The 19,307-nt window shown below is 47.7% G+C and overlaps 1 protein-coding gene across 1 annotated transcript in view; it reads right to left on the bottom strand.

Moving 5' to 3' along the window:
- Positions 1–19,307, bottom strand: part of KIF6 (kinesin family member 6) — a 1,537,786-nt gene that overhangs the window by 877,923 nt on the left and 640,556 nt on the right. The window contains exon 11 of the mRNA XM_086925888.1: positions 5,336–5,441. Within this exon, the coding sequence (XP_086782014.1) occupies positions 5,336–5,441 (106 nt within the window). The remainder of the gene's footprint in view (positions 1–5,335; positions 5,442–19,307) is intronic.

The following is a 19,307-nucleotide window of genomic DNA, read 5'->3' as shown; positions in this document are numbered from 1 at the left end:
ATCAGCCAGACCTCTAACCTCCAGGGATCAGGCAGACCTCTAACCTCTGGCGATCAGCCAGACCTCCTTTTACTCCAGGAATCAGCCAGACCTCCTTTAACTCCAGGAATCAGACAGACCTCCAACCTTCAGGGATCAGCCAGATCTCTAACCTCCAGGGATCAGCCAGACCTCCTTATACTCCAGGGATCCGCCAGACCTCTAACCTCCAGGGATCCGCCATACCTCCTTTAATTCCATGAATTAATACTATCCCCTTAATGTTCAGGAATCAGCCATACCTCTGATATCTCAAGGGATCAGCCAGACCTCCTTTAACTCCAGGAATCAGCCAGACCTCTAACCTCCAGGGATCAGCCAGACCTCCTTTAACTCCAGGAATCAGCCAGACCTCTAACTTCCAAGGATCAGCCAGACCTCTAACCTCCAGGGATCAGCCAGACCTCCTTTTACTCCAGGAATCAGCCAGACCTCTAACCTCCAGGGATCAGCCAGACCTCTAACCTCTGGCGATCAGCCAGACCTCCTTTTACTCCAGCAATCAGCCAGACCTCTAACCTCCAGGGATCAGCCATACCTTTAACCTCTGGCGATCAGCCAGACCTCCTTTAACTTCAGGAATCAGACAGACCTCTAACCTCCAGGGATTCGCCAGACCTCTAACCTCCAGGGATCAGCCAGACCTCCTTTAACTCCAGGAATCAGCCAGACCTCCAACCTCTGGCGATCAGCCAGACCTCTAACCTCCAGGGATCAGCCAGACCTCCTTTTACTCCAGAAATCAGACAGACCTCTAACCTCTGGCGAACAGCCAGACCTCCTTTTACTCCAGGAATCGGCCAGACCTCTAACCTCCAGGGATCAGCCATAGGTCTAACCTCTGGCGATCAGCCAGACCTCCTTTCACTCCAGGAATCAGCCAGACCTCTAACCTCCAGGGATCCGCCAGACCTCTAACCTCCAGGGATCAGCCAGACCTCCTTTACCTCCAGGAATCAGCCAGACCTCCAACCTCTGGCGATCAGCCAGACCTCTAACCTCCAGGGATCAGCCAGACCTCCTTTTACTCCAGGAATCAGCCAGACCTCTAACCTCCAGGGATCAGCCAGACCTCTAACCTCTGGCGATCAGCCAGACCTCCTTTTTCTCCAGGAATCAGCCAGACCTCTAACCTTCAGGGATCAGCCATACCTCTAACCTCTGGCGATCAGCCAGACCTCCTTTAACTCCAGGAATCAGCCAGACCTCTAACCTGCAGGGATCCGCCAGACCTCTAACCTCCAGGGATCAGCCAGACCTCCTTTACCTCCAGGAATCAGCCAGACCTCCAACCTCTGGCAATCAGCCAGACCTCTAACCTCCAGGGATCAGACAGACCTCCTTTTACTCCAGGAATCAGCCAGACCTCTAACCTCCAGGGATCAGCCATACCTCTAACCTTTGGCGATCAGCCAGACCTCCTTTTCCTCCAGGAATCAGCCAGACCTCTAACCTCCAGGGATCAGCCATACCTCTAACCTCTGGCGATCAGCCAGACCTCCTTTAACTCCAGGAATCAGCCAGACCTCCAACCTCTGGCGATCAGCCAGACCTCCTTTAACTCCAGGAATCAGCCAGACCTCGAACCTCTGGCGATCAGCCAGACCTCCTTTTACTCCAGGAATCAGCCAGACCTCCAACCTCTGGCGATCAGCCAGACCTCTAACCTCCATGGATCAGCCAGACCTCCTTTAACTCCAGGAATCAGCCAGACCTCAACCTCCAGGAATCAGCCAGACCTCTAACCTCCAGGAATCAGCCAGACCTCTAACCTCTGGCGATCAGCCAGACCTCTAACCTCTGGCGATCAGCCAGACCTCCTTTTACTCCAGGAATCGGCCAGACCTCTAACCTCCAGGGATCAGCCATACCTCTAGCCTCCAGGGATCAGCCAGACCTCCTTTAACTCCAGGAATCAGCCAGACCTCCAACCTCTGGCAAACAGCCAGACCTCTAACGTCCAGGGATCAGCCATACCTCTAACCTCTGGCGATCAGCCAGACCACCTTTAACTCCAGGAATCAGCCAGACCTCCAACCTCAGGCAATCAGCCAGACCTCTAACCTCCAGGGATCAGCCAGACCTCCTTTTACTCCAGGAATCAGCCAGACCTCTAACCTCCAGGGATCAGCCATACCTCTAACCTTTGGCGATCAGCCAGACCTCCTTTTACTCCAAGAATCAGCCAGACCTCTAACCTCCAGGGATCAGCCATACCTCTAACCACTGGCGATCAGCCAGACCTCCTTTAACTCCAGGAATCAGCCAGACCTCCAACCTCTGGCGATCAGCTAGACCTCCTTTAACTCCAGGAATCAGCCAGACCTCCAACCTCTGGCGATCAGCCAGACCTCCTTTAACTCCAGGAATCAGCCAGACCTCCAACCTCTGGCGATCAGCCTGAACTCTAACCTCCAGGGATCAGCCAGACCTCCTTTAACTCCAGGAATCAGCCAGACCTCCAACCTCTGGCGATCAGCCAGACCTCTAACCTGCAGGGATCCGCCAGACCTCTAACCTCCAGGGATCAGCCAGACCTCCTTTAACTCCAGGAATCAGCCAGACCTCCAACCTCTGGCAATCAGCCAGACCTCTAACCTCCAGGGATCAGCCAGACCTCCTTTTACTCCAAGAATCAGCCAGACCTCTAACCTCCAGGAATCAGCCAGACCTCTAACCTCCAGGGATCAGCCATACCTCTAACCTTTGGCGATCAGCCAGACCTCCTTGTACTCCAGGAATCAGCCAGACCTCTAACCTCCAGGGATCAGCCATAACTCTAACCTCTGGCGATCAGCCAGACCTCCTTTAACTCCAGGAATCAGCCAGACCTCCAACCTCTGGCAATCAGCCAGACCTCCTTTAACTCCAGGAATCAGCCAGACCTCTAACCTCCAGGAATCAGCCAGACCTCTAACCTCTGGCGATCAGCCAGACCTCCTTTTACTCCAGGAATCAGCCAGACCTCTAACCTCCAGGGATCAGCCATACCTCTAACCTCTGGCGATCAGCCAGACCTCCTTTAACTCCAGGAATCAGCCAGACCTCCAACCTCTGGCGATCAGCCAGACCTCTAACCTCCAGGGATCAGCCAGACCTCCTTTAACTCCAGGGATCAGCCAGACCTTCAACCTCTGGCGATCAGCCAGACCTCTAACCTCCAGGGATCAGCCAGACCTCCTTTTACTCCAGAAATCAGCTAGACCTCTAACCTCTGGCGAACAGCCAGACCTCCTTTTACTCCAGGAATCGGCCAGACCTCTAACCTCCAGGGATCAGCCATATGTCTAACCTCTGGCGATCAGCCAGACCTCCTTTCACTCCAGGAATCAGCCAGACCTCTAACCTCCAGGGATCCGCCAGACCTCTAACCTCCAGGGATCCTCCAGACCTCTAACCTCCAGGGATCAGCCATACCTCTAACCTCTGGCGATCAGCCAGACCTCCTTTAACTCCAGGAATCAGCCAGACCTCCAACCTCTGGCGATCAGCCAGACCTCTAACCTCCAGGGATCAGCCAGACCTCCTTTAACTCCAGGGATCAGCCAGACCTCCAACCTCTGGCGGTCAGCCAGACCACTAACCCCCAGGGATCAGCCAGACCTCCTTTTACTCCAGAAATCAGCCAGACCTCTAACCTCTGGCGAACAGCCAGACCTCCTTTTACTCTAGGAATCGGCCAGACCTCTAACCTCCAGGGATCAGCCATACGTCTAACCTCTGGCGATCAGCCAGACCTCCTTTCACTCCAGGAATCAGCCAGACCTCTAACCTCCAGGGATCCGCCAGACCTCTAACCTCCAGGGATCAGCCAGACCTCCTTTAACTCCAGGAATCAGCCAGACCTCTAACCTCCAGGGATCCGCCAGACCTCTAACCTCTAGGGATCCGCCAGACCTCTAACCTCCAGGGATCCGCCAGACCTCCTTTTACTCCAGGAATCAGCCAGACCTCTAACCTCCAGGGATCAGCCAGACCTCTAACCTCTGGCGATCAGCCAGACCTCCTTTTACTCCAGGAATCAGCCAGACCTCTAACCTCCAGGGATCCGCCAGACCTCTAACCTCCAGGGATCCGCCATACCTCCTTTAATTTCATGAATTAATATTATCTCCTTAATGTTCAGGAATCAGCCATACCTCTGATATCTCAAGGGATCAGCCAGACCTCCTTTATCCCCGGGAGTCAATATTATCTACTTCATCTCAAGGGATCACTCAAATCTCTGTTATCTCCAGGAATCAAAAATATCTCCTTAATGTCCAGTAATCAACACCTCGTTCATCTCCAGGGATCAGCAACACCTCCTTTATCTCCAAGAGTCAATAATATCTCCTTCATCTCCAAGAACCAACAACACCTCCTTTATCTCCAAGAGTCAATATTATCTCCTTCCTCTGTAAGAACCAACAACACCTCCTTTATTTATCTTCTGTTAGTAGCTGTATCGCTGATATCTCCAGGAACCCACGCTACCTCTGTTATCTCTGTGACATGTTGATTTTAGAACCACATAAGCTCTTTAACTCACAATCGACTCTTTGGAAACCATACTCAAATGTTGTGTTATTTTAATATACATAAATAAGCACAGACATTGTAGTATAAAGATTCCATTGCCTGGAACCATGCCTCATTAAATTGTGGATGTGAAACTGGTATTTAAATCAAGTTTATGCTCGTCCAGCTGGTGATGTTCTGAAGGCCACCAGTCTGGAGGGCCAACTTAACAGCAACTACTCAATAAGTACAGACACATATTAGCATTCAGATCCCTGATCACAAACACAATAACAACAAGCAACAATAACTATCGCTGGGTGGGATGAAGAGGGTTCCAGCCTAAGGACCTCAAAACATGAATATCCCTCAAACACAAGCAAAGAGCAGAAAGGTTCCTCAAGAATAGAGACAAGGTCCTATTGGACCAACCGTCCAACAATTTCCACACCCATACTGTGGGAAGAGCCTCTAACTGGAAGGGTGTCCGTAGGCTGTCCGTGTGTGCCATGTGCTGTAGTACCACACTGTAGACACCACAGTGTTGGAGCACAACTTCAATCTGTAAATGTAAATGAAGCCAGCTCACAATAATAAATGACCATAAACGCATACATACATGAACTCGGTAAAGCCGGGTGAGTTCATACACAAAATGTCTGATGTGCCCCCTTAGCCTATCTAAACCGTAAGTAGTAGACATATTTACAAGCAGTTATGAACTGGAACAGAGAAAGGACTAAGCTTCCCATACAGCACTTTTACGTGCACACAGAGAGCTGACACTAAGTTGTACCTTTAGGTTTTTGAAGCAGTGCTGGATCTTGCGCATGTCAGCCCCGACATCCAATGTGCACTCAGGATCTGTGTCTTCAAGGAAAGTCTTCATCAGTTCCTCCAGCCTGAAAGGACAAAGAAGGTGGGAGTGACACATCTCCAACTACCTAATCAGTTTATGCAGAAACTTCACTACCCACAATGCACTGAAGTTGACAAACAGAAGGATATTTTTGAGGGTTGTTTTATAAATCTCTACATGTAACTTTTTCAGTTACCTAAAGCACGACAGATGTCGTCAAAGACCATAGGGGCTGTAGAGAGCCTGCCAAATCCTAGTTGGTGTAAGTTGGTCCTGAGTTCCACATTATAACGGAGGCCTAAGACCATCCTTCAGAACAGGAAAGTGCGCGAGATTGGTTTGAAATCTACAGTTATATAGAGTATCCACCAAAAAGAACATTACAAAAGGTAAATAACTTTTTCTTTTGTTGAATACTTCACCTGCAAATTTCTCAGCTTTCCACTATTTGTGAAAACGAAGAATAATGCAAAGGCAAGTCCTGTAGAAAAGGTAGTAGATTTATTCATGAGATTACTTCATAGGTTACAGGTTGCAAGATATTAGTCTGATCCATAAAAGTGCCCCACCAGGAGCAGCCTCCTTGCTGCTCAGCCCTTCCACGTCAACTGATGCTCCTTTCCATCCAAACACACTGAACATTCTTAAATGACCTCACCATAGGCTGAGCAGCAAGGCAGAGAACCTCACTAGGAAGGATGCATTGAGTAGCAAGTGCATTATAACACTATTCCAGTTGCTAGACTAGATCGAGAAACCTCTGCTCTAGCTCTCCCACAATTGAAGAGGGCTCTGGCCTCATCTTGACACCAGAGGCAAGGCTGTGGTTGTGTCACTGGAGCCATGTAGAGCCCACCGCTGTGCCCCGATGTCAGTTCCTGACCCCTTTTTTCTGTGACTTTAGAGACAAAGACGAGGAATGACTTCAAATGATGCCACAATGCAGTGCATTAATCTATTCTGGAGTCTTATTATTAAGATCTATGAACCATCCTTCAGAACGCAGAAGTGGGCGGAGTCAGTGAGGAATCTGCAGGTAAAGTATCCACCTGAACGATCGTACACTGAATATAAGCAAGTCTTTCTTCTGATGGATAATTATACCTGCAGATTCCCCACATTTCAAACAGATTCCTGAGCAGTTCCCTCCCTAAGTGGAGAATCTAAAGAATGGTCAGGTGAGTAAATCTTGTAGGACTGAGATTGAAAAATGGCCACACCTTCCCACCTCTGAGTCCAAGCACCACTGATTGGTGAAGGTGTGAAACAAAGTCCATGACGCCACACAACAGACCTTAACCATGGGAATCAACCTGTCCACGTTTAAGGTGGAAGACTTTTCTCTGGTGGAATGAGCTCAGATTCCCTCTGCTGCTTCCTTTTCTGGAAGAGGGCAGCATATGTTGATGTATAAAATTATCCAGCGGGACAACCTCCTCTTCTCGACAGCTGTATCTTTCTTGCTGCCCATGCATCCTATGAAGAACTGGTTATTAGACGTATACACTTTGGTGCGGTCTTTGTAGAAACTGGCCACTCCCTAGGGTCCAGCCAAGTGCTCCTCCTCTATGATGGGAGGGGGTGGCGGGTAATAAGTGGGAAGGGTAATAGACTGACCCATATGAAAAGGGATCACTGTTTCAGTTCTAAGGTCAAGTTTGTTTGGGAGAAAAGATGTGAACGGCTTGTGGACGCGAAGAGCTTATAACTTAATGGCAACAAAAAACACAGATATAAATGTCAGTAAACACAGCTGATAAATGTGAAGGGACTAACAGAAAGAGCCCATTAAAAAGTTCAAAACCAAATTGAGGTCCCACTGAAGTCTGACAAAGGGAGCGGGAGGAAGGAAAATGCTACTTACCAGCATGCATCTGTTCTTGGCACGTAGGGCTGCTGACATTCATATCTTAGCATAGATCGTCGCCTAGTGTTGGGTCCGGATGCTTGCACCTTGTTGTCTTGGAAGAGTCTTCGAAGTATCACGAGATAGATGGCTCCTCCCCTGGACTACAGTGCGCATGGTCATCCTCTCCATCTTCAGATTGTTTTTCGCCATTGTGGCAAAGATGGAGTATAGCAAAGTAAGAGATGACCATGTAAATGTATGTAAAAAGAATTACTGCAGCTGTGGCAGGCACTGGGGAGGAGGGTGGGCCCTACATGCCAAGAACAGATGCATACTGGTAAGTAGCATTTTTCGTTCGAGGCATGTGGGCTGCTGAATTCATATCTTAGCATAGACTGTATAGCAGTATCTCCTCTAGTGGTGGTCACCTGTACCAGCTGCAGCAGTTTGAAAAAGAGTTTTGAGGACAGCCTGGCCTACAGCAGTTGCTGCTTTGCTTGCACGTCTACACAGTATTGTTTAGTGAAAGTGTGAATGGTAGACCATGTAGCCGCCCTGCATATGTCTTCTAGTGGAATATTTCCTAGGAAAGCCATGGATTCCCCCATTTTGCTCATTGAGTTGGCTTTTGGGGGGACTGTTAGAGTGCGCTTAGCCTTTTGATAGCATATCTGAATGCATTTAACTATCCATCTGGCTATCCCTGTTTTTGAAATGTGGTTACCCTTATGTTGTGGTGAAAAAGCGACACATAGTTGTTTTGTCTTTCTGAATGATTTAGTTCTGTCAACGTAATATAGCGGAGCCCTTTTTACATCTAGTGTGTAGGGCTCTTTCAGCCACTGACTGCTGGTTTTGGAAGAAAACTGGCAATTCTATTGACTGATTGAAATGGAAAGTGGATATAACTTTCGGCATAACTCTGGGGTTAGTACAGAGCACTACCTTATTGTGGTGTATCTACATGAAAGGTTCTTGAAGGGTTATTCCTTGTAGCTCACTCACTCGCCCGAGGGAGGTAATGGCTATTAAAAATGCCACCTTCCATGTTAAGAATTGTAATTCACATGAATGGAGTGGTTCAAAAGGTGGCCCCATAAGTCTGGTAAGTACTACTTTTAAGTTCCAGACTGGCGCAGGTGGATGTTTTGGAGGGATAATTCTTTTAAGTCCATCCATAAAAGCTTTGATAGGTGGTATTCTGAATAGGGACAGGTGTTGTCTGTTCTGGAGATATGCTGCTATAGCAGCCAGGTGTAGCCTTATGGAAGAGTATGCTAGATTGCATCTTTGCAGATGTAACAAGTAACAGATTATGTTTTGGATGGAGGCATCTAATGGATTGATTTGGTTATTATTGCAGTAAATTACAAATCTTTTCCATTTAGCTGCGTAGCTTGCTCTAGTAGTTGGGCGTCTCTAGTAGTTGGGCGTCTTGCTTCCTTGATAATGTTCATACAGTCTGGAGGCAAGTTAAGATATCCGAACTCTAAGACTTCAGGAGCCAGATCTCTAGGTTCATCTGACTGGGATCTGGGTGTCTGATTTCTCCATGGTTCTGAGTTAGTAGCTGTGGCGATAGTCGCAGTCTTTGGTGGGGAACTACTGAGAGTTCTAGGAGCGTCTTGTACCATGGCCGTCTTGCCCATGTGGGAGCAACCAGGATAATTGTGAGTGACTGTTGCCTTAGTTTCCGTGCTACCAATGGAATCAGTGGTGTTGGTGGAAAAGCATACGCAAATCTGCCTGACCAGTTCATCCATATCGCATTGCCTTGTGACAACGGGTATGGGAACCTAGCGGCAAAGGACTGGCATTTTGAGTTTTCTTTTGTGGCAAACAGATCTATTTCTGGATGTCCCACTTTTGGGAGAATGGTTGGAGAACTTGAGGGTGAATCTCCCATTTGTGTATCTGTTGGCTGTGTCTGCTTAGTAGATCTGCGATCTGATTGTCTATTCTTGGGAGGTGTTCTGCCATGAGAAAGATGTTTTTGGCAATTGCCCACCTCCATATGCTCTGTGCTAGGTGAGACAGCTGCGGAGAGTGTGTCCCTCCCTGTTTCTGGATGCAGTACATGGCTGTCATGTTGTCCGTCCGGATTAACACAGCCTTGTTGCACAAGTATTTCTGAAGGCTTTCATTGCTAGAAATATTGCTAGCAACTCTAAGTGGTTTATATGCAGTGTCCTGTGCTTGACTGTCCAGAGCCCTTGGACTGTGTATTGAAGTGATGCGTCCGCTGTTAATACTACCTGTGGAACCGGCTCTTGGAACAGTTGCCACTTGGAAAGGTTTTGTGGGTTCCACCACTGCAGAGAGTTGTAAGCGCGACTGTCTACCAACACTAGATCTTCCAGTTGTCCTTGAGCTTGGTTCCACTGCCGTGCTAGGCATTCCTGCAATGGACGCATTTGAAGCCGAGCACAAGGGATGATAAATATGCAGGAGGCCATCATGCCTATAAGCTGCATGAACACTCGAGCTGGCAAGGAGTGTTGTGGGTGAAATCTTTGAATTAGAGACTGCATGTTGGCTATCCTGGCTGGATTTGGATATGCCTTTGCCACTGAGGAATCTATTGTTGCTCCCAGATATTGCTGTATGTGGGAGGGCTGCAGATGTGATTTTGTGTAATTTATGGAAAAACCCAGACTGTGCAGCAGCTGAATTGTCTGGGATGTGTGGTTTGCACACTGCGCGTATGAGTTGGCTTTTATGTGCCAATCGTCCAGGTAGGGGAACACATGGATGTGTTGCCTTCTTAGGTGTGCTGCTACTACTGCTAGGCATTTTGTAAAAACCCTTGGTGCTGTAGTAACCCCGAAGGGGAGAACTTTGAATTGATAGTGGTGACCTTCTATTGTGAACCTGAGGTATTTCCTGTGAGCTGGATGTATAGGTATGGGAAAATATACATCTTTGAGGTCTAATGTAGCGAGGAAGTCGCCTTGTTGGAGTAACTGGAGTACTTGTTGTAGAGTGATCATATGGAAATGCTCTGAGAGTATGTATTGTTTCAGAGGTCTGAGGTCCAATATTGGTCTGAGGGACCAGTCTTTTTTGGGAACTAGGAAGTATAGAGAGTATACTCCTGTCCCCTGATGTTGAAAAGGGACTGGCTCTATGGCTCCCTTTTCCAGCATGGATGTCACCTCTTGTTGTAGCAGGGTGATGTGTTCTTTAGACATTGGACGTGTTTGGGTGGTATGTTGGGTGGAGTAGAAGTGAGTTCCAGGCAATAACCATACTGGATAATTTGTCTCACCCACCTGTCTGTGGTAATTGCGTTCCAGACTGGTAGGAATTGTGTTATTCTGCCTGGTGTTAAGTGGTCTGGAGGGAGTGTGAACAAGTCACTGTTTGGTGGCGGTGGAGGCTCTGGTGTTGTTGTCGTCACGTTCTCTGCCCTTGTTATTATTGTCTCTATAACCTCCTCTGTTGGAGCCTTTATTAAAGGTGCTCTGGGTATTACTTTTGAATGTAGAGGAGGTTTGGGATGTGTTGCCTCTACCTGAGCCTCGAAAGGAGGAGCCACGAAAGGAACTCCTAGATTGTTGAAACTGAAGTGCGCCCATAGACTTAGCAGTATCAGTATCTTTTTTCATCTTTTCTAAGATGGTGTCTACTGCAGGGCCAAACAGGAAATATTGGTTAACTGGCTGGTTGAGAATGGTTGACTGCACTTCATTCTTAAATCCGGAAATGAGTAGCCACGCATGCCGGCGTAGTAACACGCTAGTGTTGATGGACCTGGCTGCTGTGTCAGCTGCGTCAAGTGCACATTTAATGGAAGCATTTGCGATGAACTTGCCTACCTGTATGAGGTAGTTAAATTTAGTTTTAAAATGTTCTGGCAGGTGTTGTAGTAAACCCTCCAGTTGGTCATAATGTGCTCTATCGTAGCGTGCTAATAGAGCTTGTGTGTTTGCAATTCTCCAAGTGTTTGCTGCCTGGGATGCCAATCTTTTGCCTGAGGCTTCTAATATCTTTGACTCCTTGTCAGGAGGGGGAGCATCTCCTGTTGTCTGTGAATTAGCTCGCTTTCGAGCGTTTGATACAACTAGTGAGTCTAAAGGCAACTGTGACTTAATATAAGAAGGGGCTGCTTTATACTTCTTCTCAATTCTGGGATTGAGGACACACGCTCTGGCTGGGTTTTTGAATATGTCTGGCGCATGTTTTAGTACCCCTTTTAACATAGGAAGTGTACGTACATTCTTTTCTGATGTTGGAGAAGTATCAAATAGGAAGTCTTCTTCTATTGGGTCAGTGTGCATGTCTACGTTATGATATTTAGCTGCCCTATCCACCAGTTGGTTAAAGGCAATGGTGTTGTCAGTAGGCGACGGCTTTGTAGGATATGTAGAGGTGTCAGGGATGAGTTGTGAGTCATATGTATCATAAGGATCATTCTGGTCATCCCATGTGTTATCCTGTATATCTTGGTCCTCAGGTTCTACAAAATTGTCTTGAGGATCTTCTTCTGTGTTTTCTGTCTCATAATAACCTGATGTAGGAGAGTAAGGCACAAAAAGCATGTTAGGATAGAAAGGAGGAGGAGTGAAAGGCCTTGAAGGTGATGTTCCAAAGTCATTTTTCTTTGGAGGGCCAGAGGAAGAAGTGTCAGTGTCCAATGGTCTCTTCTTCCTGTGGTAAACTGTTACTCGTACTGTTTCAGGGTCTATACACAGTTTAGGTTGTTCCTCGCTCTCTGGAGCAGGATGGAAGAGTTCTTCCTCAACTGTCCGTGGTTTCGGCGCCGAAGATTTTGTCTTAGTCACTTGTTTATGGTAAGTCTTTGGCTCGAGGGCCTTTGGCTGTGGAGCTTTTTTCGGCTCGACTGCTGTTTTTGGGTCGGTGACCTTTTTCGGGTCGGCGATTCCCTTTTGTTCGACGTCTTTTGTTGGCCTGACTGCCTTTTTTGGTTCTGGTACCTTCTTTGGGTCGACAACCTTTTTCGGATCGACCGGTTTGTTCGGGTCGGAAACCTTATTTGGATCGATTGATGTTTTCGGTTTGATGACCTTTTTCGGATCGACCGTTTTTTTGGTAGACTCAACTGCCTTCTTCGGGTCGACAGGATTTTTAGTGTGACCTGTTTTTTGGAGGTCAACACGATTTTTCGGCTCGACGGCCTTTGTCGGGTCAACTATTCTTTTGGGATCGATGACCCTTTTTGTCTCCACGCCCTTTTTTGTATCGACGATTTTTTTCGGCTTGCCAACCTTTTTCGGTTCGGCAGCCTTTTTGGGAAGAGTGTAGCTCGTTCCCGGGGTATCAGAAGGCTTGGGTTTGGTCTTCGGAGCCGAGCCGGAAGGCGGGGTCTCTGAAGGAGTTTGTCGATCTCGGCTAAGGCCTTTAGGCGATGCTTCGACCGGAGCATCGTCCTCAGATGAAAGCGGGGTTGGGGGCTTGGTACTCACGGTTTGCCCCGGTGTGATCTGGTCATCGGAGTCCGACTGGTCTTCTACAGTGACAATTTCTAGGTCGGAGTCCGCCGCTTCTGGAAGGTAATGTTCGTCTTCGAAAATGTTCTCCGGTTCCAGTGCCTGCCGCTGCATCTCTTGTCTAGCGGCCCTTCGGTTCCGGATAGTTTTCTTTGTCCAGAACTGAGCACACACTGGACAGTTTTCCTCGTTGTGCTCGGGAGATAGGCCCTTGTTGCATACTGTATGTTTATCAGTATGTGGGAATTTGGAGTGACATTGAGGGCACCTTTTAAACGGGGTCCTTTCCATCGGCAGCAGGGCCACATGGCGTTGAAAAGGCTCAACGGCCCGCGTCGACGACCGGTTCGAGATGGAAAGTCTTTACGAGTCAATGGGTACCGAACGAGAACAATACCGTTGAGGTAGAAGGCCTTTTGGCCTTAGAAAGTTGAAAAGTTTTGGTTCCGAAGTTGGAGTTGAGGAATAGCATTTGAACCCAATGGCGGAAAAAAACAATCCGAGGATGGAGAAGATGCCCATGCACACTGTAGTCCAGGGGAGGAGTCACCTATCTCGTGATACTTCGAAGACTCTTCCCGGACAACAAAGTGCAAACATCCCGATCCAACACTAGGCGACATTCTATGCTAAGATATGAATTCAGCAGCCCACATGCCTCGAACACATAGTTGTCAGTCCCTTCAGAATCCTCATCATTATTGGCAATTGAAGAAGTATTGCTGATCCGGGATGCACAGGAAAGCCGCCAAGCCTGCTGTGCATCCCTTGTCGTGCCCACTGCACAGCCTTACTTGGCGAGCAAGAGCAAAAAATTGGAGAATCTTTGACAGGCGAGCCTTCAAGGGACCCGTGTCCTGTTCTGCACACCAAGTGATGCTCCACCTCCCGAACCGACACATTTGGTGGAGGGACGTCAAGCAGATATCATCACAACAACCATCTGTAGGGGCAGCTGAAAGGAGCTCAGGTGTCCACGTCAATCTCCAGGCATAAAGACGTAGGCTCTGGAGGTTGGGGTGCAGAACCTGCCCCTCCAAAAGGGAGATGCACAAGAGGTCTGTGTACCACACCCTTCTTGGCTAGTCTGGGGCAACAAAGAGGACTTGGGCCCGGTCCTGGCAAATCTTCCTGAGAAACAATGGAATGAGGGTTTGTAGGGAAACACGTAGTGAGGTGGAAAGTTCTTCAATCAAAGCTCCCCCTTCCCCCTTGGGCTCTATGCAGCGGATACTTAAGTGCTCAGAACTGTGGGCAATAGGCATTGTCCTGCATGGCAAAGAGGTCAATCTGACCAGTCTTCACTGTTCCCTGTTTGCAGACATACCATGAACCGGTAGTGGGTAGACCCCACTATGAAAAGCCGGTACCCCCTGTTTCACTGCAGGACCGTTATATGAAAATACGCATCCTGCAATCAAGGAACACCGTCCAGTCTTCTGCTTCCAGCACCAGAGAGAGCCAGGGACAGAATCTTGAAACTCTCCTTGTGAAGACAGAAATTCAGGAGCCTTTCTTGGGTACTAGGAAGTACAAGGGGTTGAACCTCTGCGATATTTCTTGCTTTGGCACCAACTCAACTGCTCCCTTTTGTAACAGGGCTACAATATTCTTGTGCTATATTCTTAAGTATTCCTCTGAGTGAAGGGACTGGTGGGGTGGGATGTGGAGAGGAGACTATTGGAAGAGTACAACATACATCCTTGCTACGATCTAAATGACCCACTGGTCCAAAGTTATAACCAAAAGACAAATGTCAGTAAATAAGATCTCCCTTGGGCATTTTCAATCTAAGGCATTCACTCACAAATTTTCACAAACAGGATCTTATAAGCGCACGTGTGATAAACAAAGAGGCAACGTAAAAATAATATATAAAAAATATACTTGACAATTTATTCAGAACAGTGCATTTAAAAACATTAAGGTTTGTAATAAACAGACCTTTCCTCGATACACAATATTAAAAACAATCAAAATGAATTTACCAAAACACATATGGGGACAGACAACAGTAAGGAAGAAATAATTCCTATTAGTAAACAGGGAGATACAAAATAGGAAATCAATTCAGCTTTGCGTCAGAACTATTGTCCCTAAATGCTTAAAGTAGTTCTCCCTTTCTTGAGCATCGACGAGTTTCAGTGGGTACTTATACAATAGCCAACACCTTCTTTAGGAAAGCAATATAAGCATCCCATAAAAACATGAATCTTTAAAAACGTCATAGATTGATAGACGACACAAAGAATGACCAGGTTCCTGATCAGAGGCTCTAATAGGATCAAGTATGCACACGCGGCACTCTCGCCTTCAGTTTCCTATGATCCAAAGATACACACACTAAGGGATTCAGTTATTGTTCTTGAAAGAGCTGGGAGGGTTGGCGTTGCTAAAACTGGAACCCCTTGGAAAAGCTCAGAAATTAATTTCTGAATATAGTCTTAAGTCTTTTGCAGGAGTTTAAAGACCCAAAGATCGAGCAAGGGCCCTCTCAGACTTAAATGCTCAAGGGTACGGGTGGGCAGAACTTGTGAAGTTTCACTCTGTGGAGTTATAGAAAAACTCAGGGAGATTCAATGGAATTCCACCAATGAGCGGAAAAATTGCAGCTCGCACTACAATTTAGCATATCACAGCAGCGCTGGAAATCAGCGTGAACGACACCATGTGTTGCACCGTCATTGGAGTTGATTTTGCTGCCGCTCAAGTAGAAAATCTACTAAAACGGCGGCCATCTGACCGCAACCGCTCGAGAATGCCAACGATCGCCCATGTTAGAAAATCGCGCTACGGTGCGCCAAATCTCGCTTGTGTGCGCCAACTTGCATGTTCTTGAGCCTCGCTGGAGAAATATTCCACCAAGCACCGACTGCAGGAATTTGGCCAGAACTCAGCATTAAAGAGCAACGTGAAGTGGTCAAAATTTCACCAATTCCGCAGGCAGAACAGAACATTGCCCCCAACCCTACTCAAGGGCCCCATATGCCTGGTCTCCAAAGAGACATGTCCATTAGTATGATCTGAGCACCCTCCAGAAATTCAATAAATCTCAGTCAGGTATGGCAGAGCAGGGCTATAAAGGACCCCAGGGCCCTGGCTATCAGGTGTCTATGACCTCGCTTCCAGTCTTGTGGGTGAGCCAGCACCCACTACTGGTGTAGGAAAGCTGTGTCAAAGTTTCTGGATCCTGTCTAGTACCTGGGATTTTCAAAAGATGAGGAATCTGCGGGTAGGGGAAGTCCAGGTTTAAGCTTTTCTTCAAACGCATGTTTCTTGGCTCCATCTTTGGCTGGATTCAATGCGCTCCACAGCCTCTATCCTAGAAATAAAGTCCAACCTACCTGGAGGGCCCATTTTCAGGGTCCTTGAATAACCCGCTGTGCCAATGACTAGCATGCCACCCTGCCAGGAGCTCTGTGCGGTTCTACTGTTTGAAGGCACCCCTGAGTTATGCCTCTGTAGACCTTGTGTAATGAACTTTAAACCTAATGTTCACTTTCGCCGGGAGTCGATAAAGCGCTGTAAACATCTGGTTTGATGTGGTGGTGTATTTGCAGGTTCGGGTACAATCTGGCCACCTGATTGCACAACAAGAGATTACTTTGGAGTGTGGTGAAATGATGTTGTGGCAGTGTAAGAGTGCCATTACCAGCACTCTCCTGAACCGTTTCTGGCGGTCATAATGGAGGTGTGTGCCAATCTTGTAAAAGTGTGTGTTGCATCTCACTACATCACTGTGTGCATCCTTTCTTTATCTTTACTATTTGTGGGGCATCATCAGGCCCGTTGGAATGGTCTAATAAAGGTGAGCACAGAAGACCGGAGGAGGCTGATGTGGACAGATGGGATCTCCTTTACCTACAATTAACCTGTTGAATGAGTGTGCCTAGAACAGAGCTGCCCACATATGCCTAGAAGAGAGCAGTGATCGAGTGTGCATAGAACAGAGCTGCCCACACGTGTGCCTAGAAGAGAGCAGTGATCGAGTGTGCCTAGAACAGAGCTGCACACACGTGTGCCTAGAAGAGAGCACTGAACAAGCGTGCCTAGAACAGAGCTGCCCACATGTGCCTAGAAGAGAGAAAAGAACGAGTGTGCCTAGAACAGAGCTGCCCACACATGTGCCTAGAAGAGAGTAGTGACTGAGTGTGCCTAGAAAAGACCTGTCCCCACATCTGCCTAGAAAAGAGCAGTGCCTAGAAAACAGCTGCCCACATTTGTGTCTAGAAGAGAGCAGTGAACAGGCCTGCCTAGAACAGAGCTGCCCACATGTGCCTAGGAGAGAGAAATGAACGACCGTGCCTAGAACAGAGCTGTCCACCCATGTGCCTAGAAGAAAGCATTGGCCGAGTGTGCCTAGAACAGAGCTGTCCACACATCTGCCTAGAAGAGAGCAGTTAAAGAGTGTGCTTAGATCAGAGCTATAAACAGTATGTTTAAAAATAAATGTTCAAAAGGTATCCTGGAGCAGTGCTAGACAGAGGTATACTTCCAACAGAGCTGGCTAAAAGTATGTTTGCAATAAACCTCTCCACCAGCTGTGTCCACCTGTTTGTCTAGAAAAGAGCTGTCCACCCAAGTGACTAAAACAGATCTGTCAGTCAGTATGCTAGAATGGAGATGTCCACGCACATGCAAATAGAGCTGTTCACAGACATGTTTTCAATTCAGTTGTCCACACTTATACCTAGGATAAAAAAGAGTTCACAATTGTGCATAGAGTAACAGTGCCCACAAGTTTACCTAAAACTGTGAATACCAGTGGGCCTAGACTGGAGCAGTCGCAAGGAAAGAATGGAAAATAGTTTCCCATCAGTAGGCCTAGGAAATAGCTGTTCATCAGCATGGCTAGATTAGAGTTGTTAACCACCATGCCTAGAACTGAGGTGTCCACCTATATGCCTAGAACAGATGTGTTCACAATCATCATAGCAGAAGAGCTGTCCACCAGCATGACTAGAATAGAATTAGTAACCAGTACACCTAGAACTGCGATGTTTACCTATGTACCTAGAACAGACCTGTTCACATTCATTACTTCAGAAGAGCTGTCCCCCGGTACGCTTGGAGTAGAACTGCTCACATGTGTCTAGAATAGAACCGAGGAGCACAGTATGCCTAGAGCAGAGCCGCCTACAAGTATGCTGAGAGTACAGCTGTAGACAAGTGTGCGTAGAACGGAGCTTGCCATCTGTATGCTTACAACTGAGATGCCAATTAGTATGTTTAGAGTTGAGCTACTCAAAAGTGAACCTAGAATAGAACTCTCCACCACTAAGCCTAAAACAGAGCAGAGTTGTTCACAAGTCTGCCTAAAGGGAACTGTCCACAATTATGCATAGAACGGGGCTGTCAATCAGTATCCCTAGAACAGAGCTGTCCATCAGTATGCCTAGAATTGAGCCTGCCTTACACAAGTAAAGAAGTCTTGGAAGAGAGCTGTTCATAAGTATGTTTAGAATAGAGCTGTTGACGTGTATTCTTACAACAGAAGTGTCCTTAAGTAGGCCAAGAACGGAGCGGTACACACGTATTCTTTGAACAGAGCTGTACATAGGAATGTTTAGAACAAAGCTGTTGATGTGTAGTCTTGCAATAGAACTGTCCACCAGTATGCCAAGGACTGTGTGGTACGCAAGTATTCTTTGAACAGAGCTGCTCACTAGTGTGCTTAGAGTAGAGCATCTTATAAGTGTCCCCAGGAATAGAACTGTCCACAGCAGAACAGAGTAGTAGTCTACAATGATGCTTCCAGTAGAGCTGGGTTAGTCCCCTACATGGCATACAAATGTGCGACCCTGCCCTGAGTGCTCAACTGCATGTGAATCTGGCAGCCTGACTTTTTGCTTAGCCCAGCCAGCAAGATATCGGAGCATGCATGCTGGAGCTTTGCTTGTCCATGGTAAAGCCAAGGTCCAGAGCCTGTTGTATAACCTCAATCAATCAGGGGAGTTTTAAGTGTGCTACTCGCCCGAGAGGGTCTGAAGGCGCTCGGGGGAGCCGTTCCGGTCAGTTGAAGAGCCAGGTCTTGAGGGTCTTCCTGAAGATGTGCAGGTTGGGGGCGCGTCTGATGTTAATCGGGAGCTCGTTCCAGGTCTTGGCAGCAATGTAGGAGAAGGTTCTTCCACCAGTTCTTGCTCTGCGGATATGTGGGGTTTCGGCGAGGTCGGCAGATCGGAGGTTCCTCTTGGGTACGTGGAAGGATATTCTGCCGTTGAAGTACTGGGGGTCCGGTGTTGTGGAGGCATTTGTAGGCGTGGGTGAGTATCTTGAAAGTCACTCTTTTCTTGATGGGGAGCCAGTAGAGGTTACACAGGTGCTGGGTGATGTGTTCATGTCGAGATGCTGAAGAAGAGTCTGGCTGCCGTGTTCTGTATGGTATGGAGTTTGCGGAGCAGAGACTTGTTGATCCTGGCGTAGAGGGCGTTTCCATAGTCCAGCCTACTTGTTAGGAGCGCTCCGGTCACTTGCAGAGCTAGGTCTTGAGGGTCTTCCTGAAGATGTGCAGGGCGGGGGCCCTTCTGATGTTAATCGGCAGCTCGTTCCAGGTGTTGGCAGTGATGTAGGAGAAGGTTCTTCCACCCGTTCTTGCTCTGCGGATGCGTGG

Source organism: Lissotriton vulgaris, chromosome 6 (genome assembly GCF_964263255.1).
Source record: "Lissotriton vulgaris chromosome 6, aLisVul1.2, whole genome shotgun sequence".
NCBI lineage: Eukaryota > Metazoa > Chordata > Amphibia > Caudata > Salamandridae > Lissotriton > Lissotriton vulgaris.
This window is presented reverse-complemented; position numbering and strand designations above follow the sequence as displayed.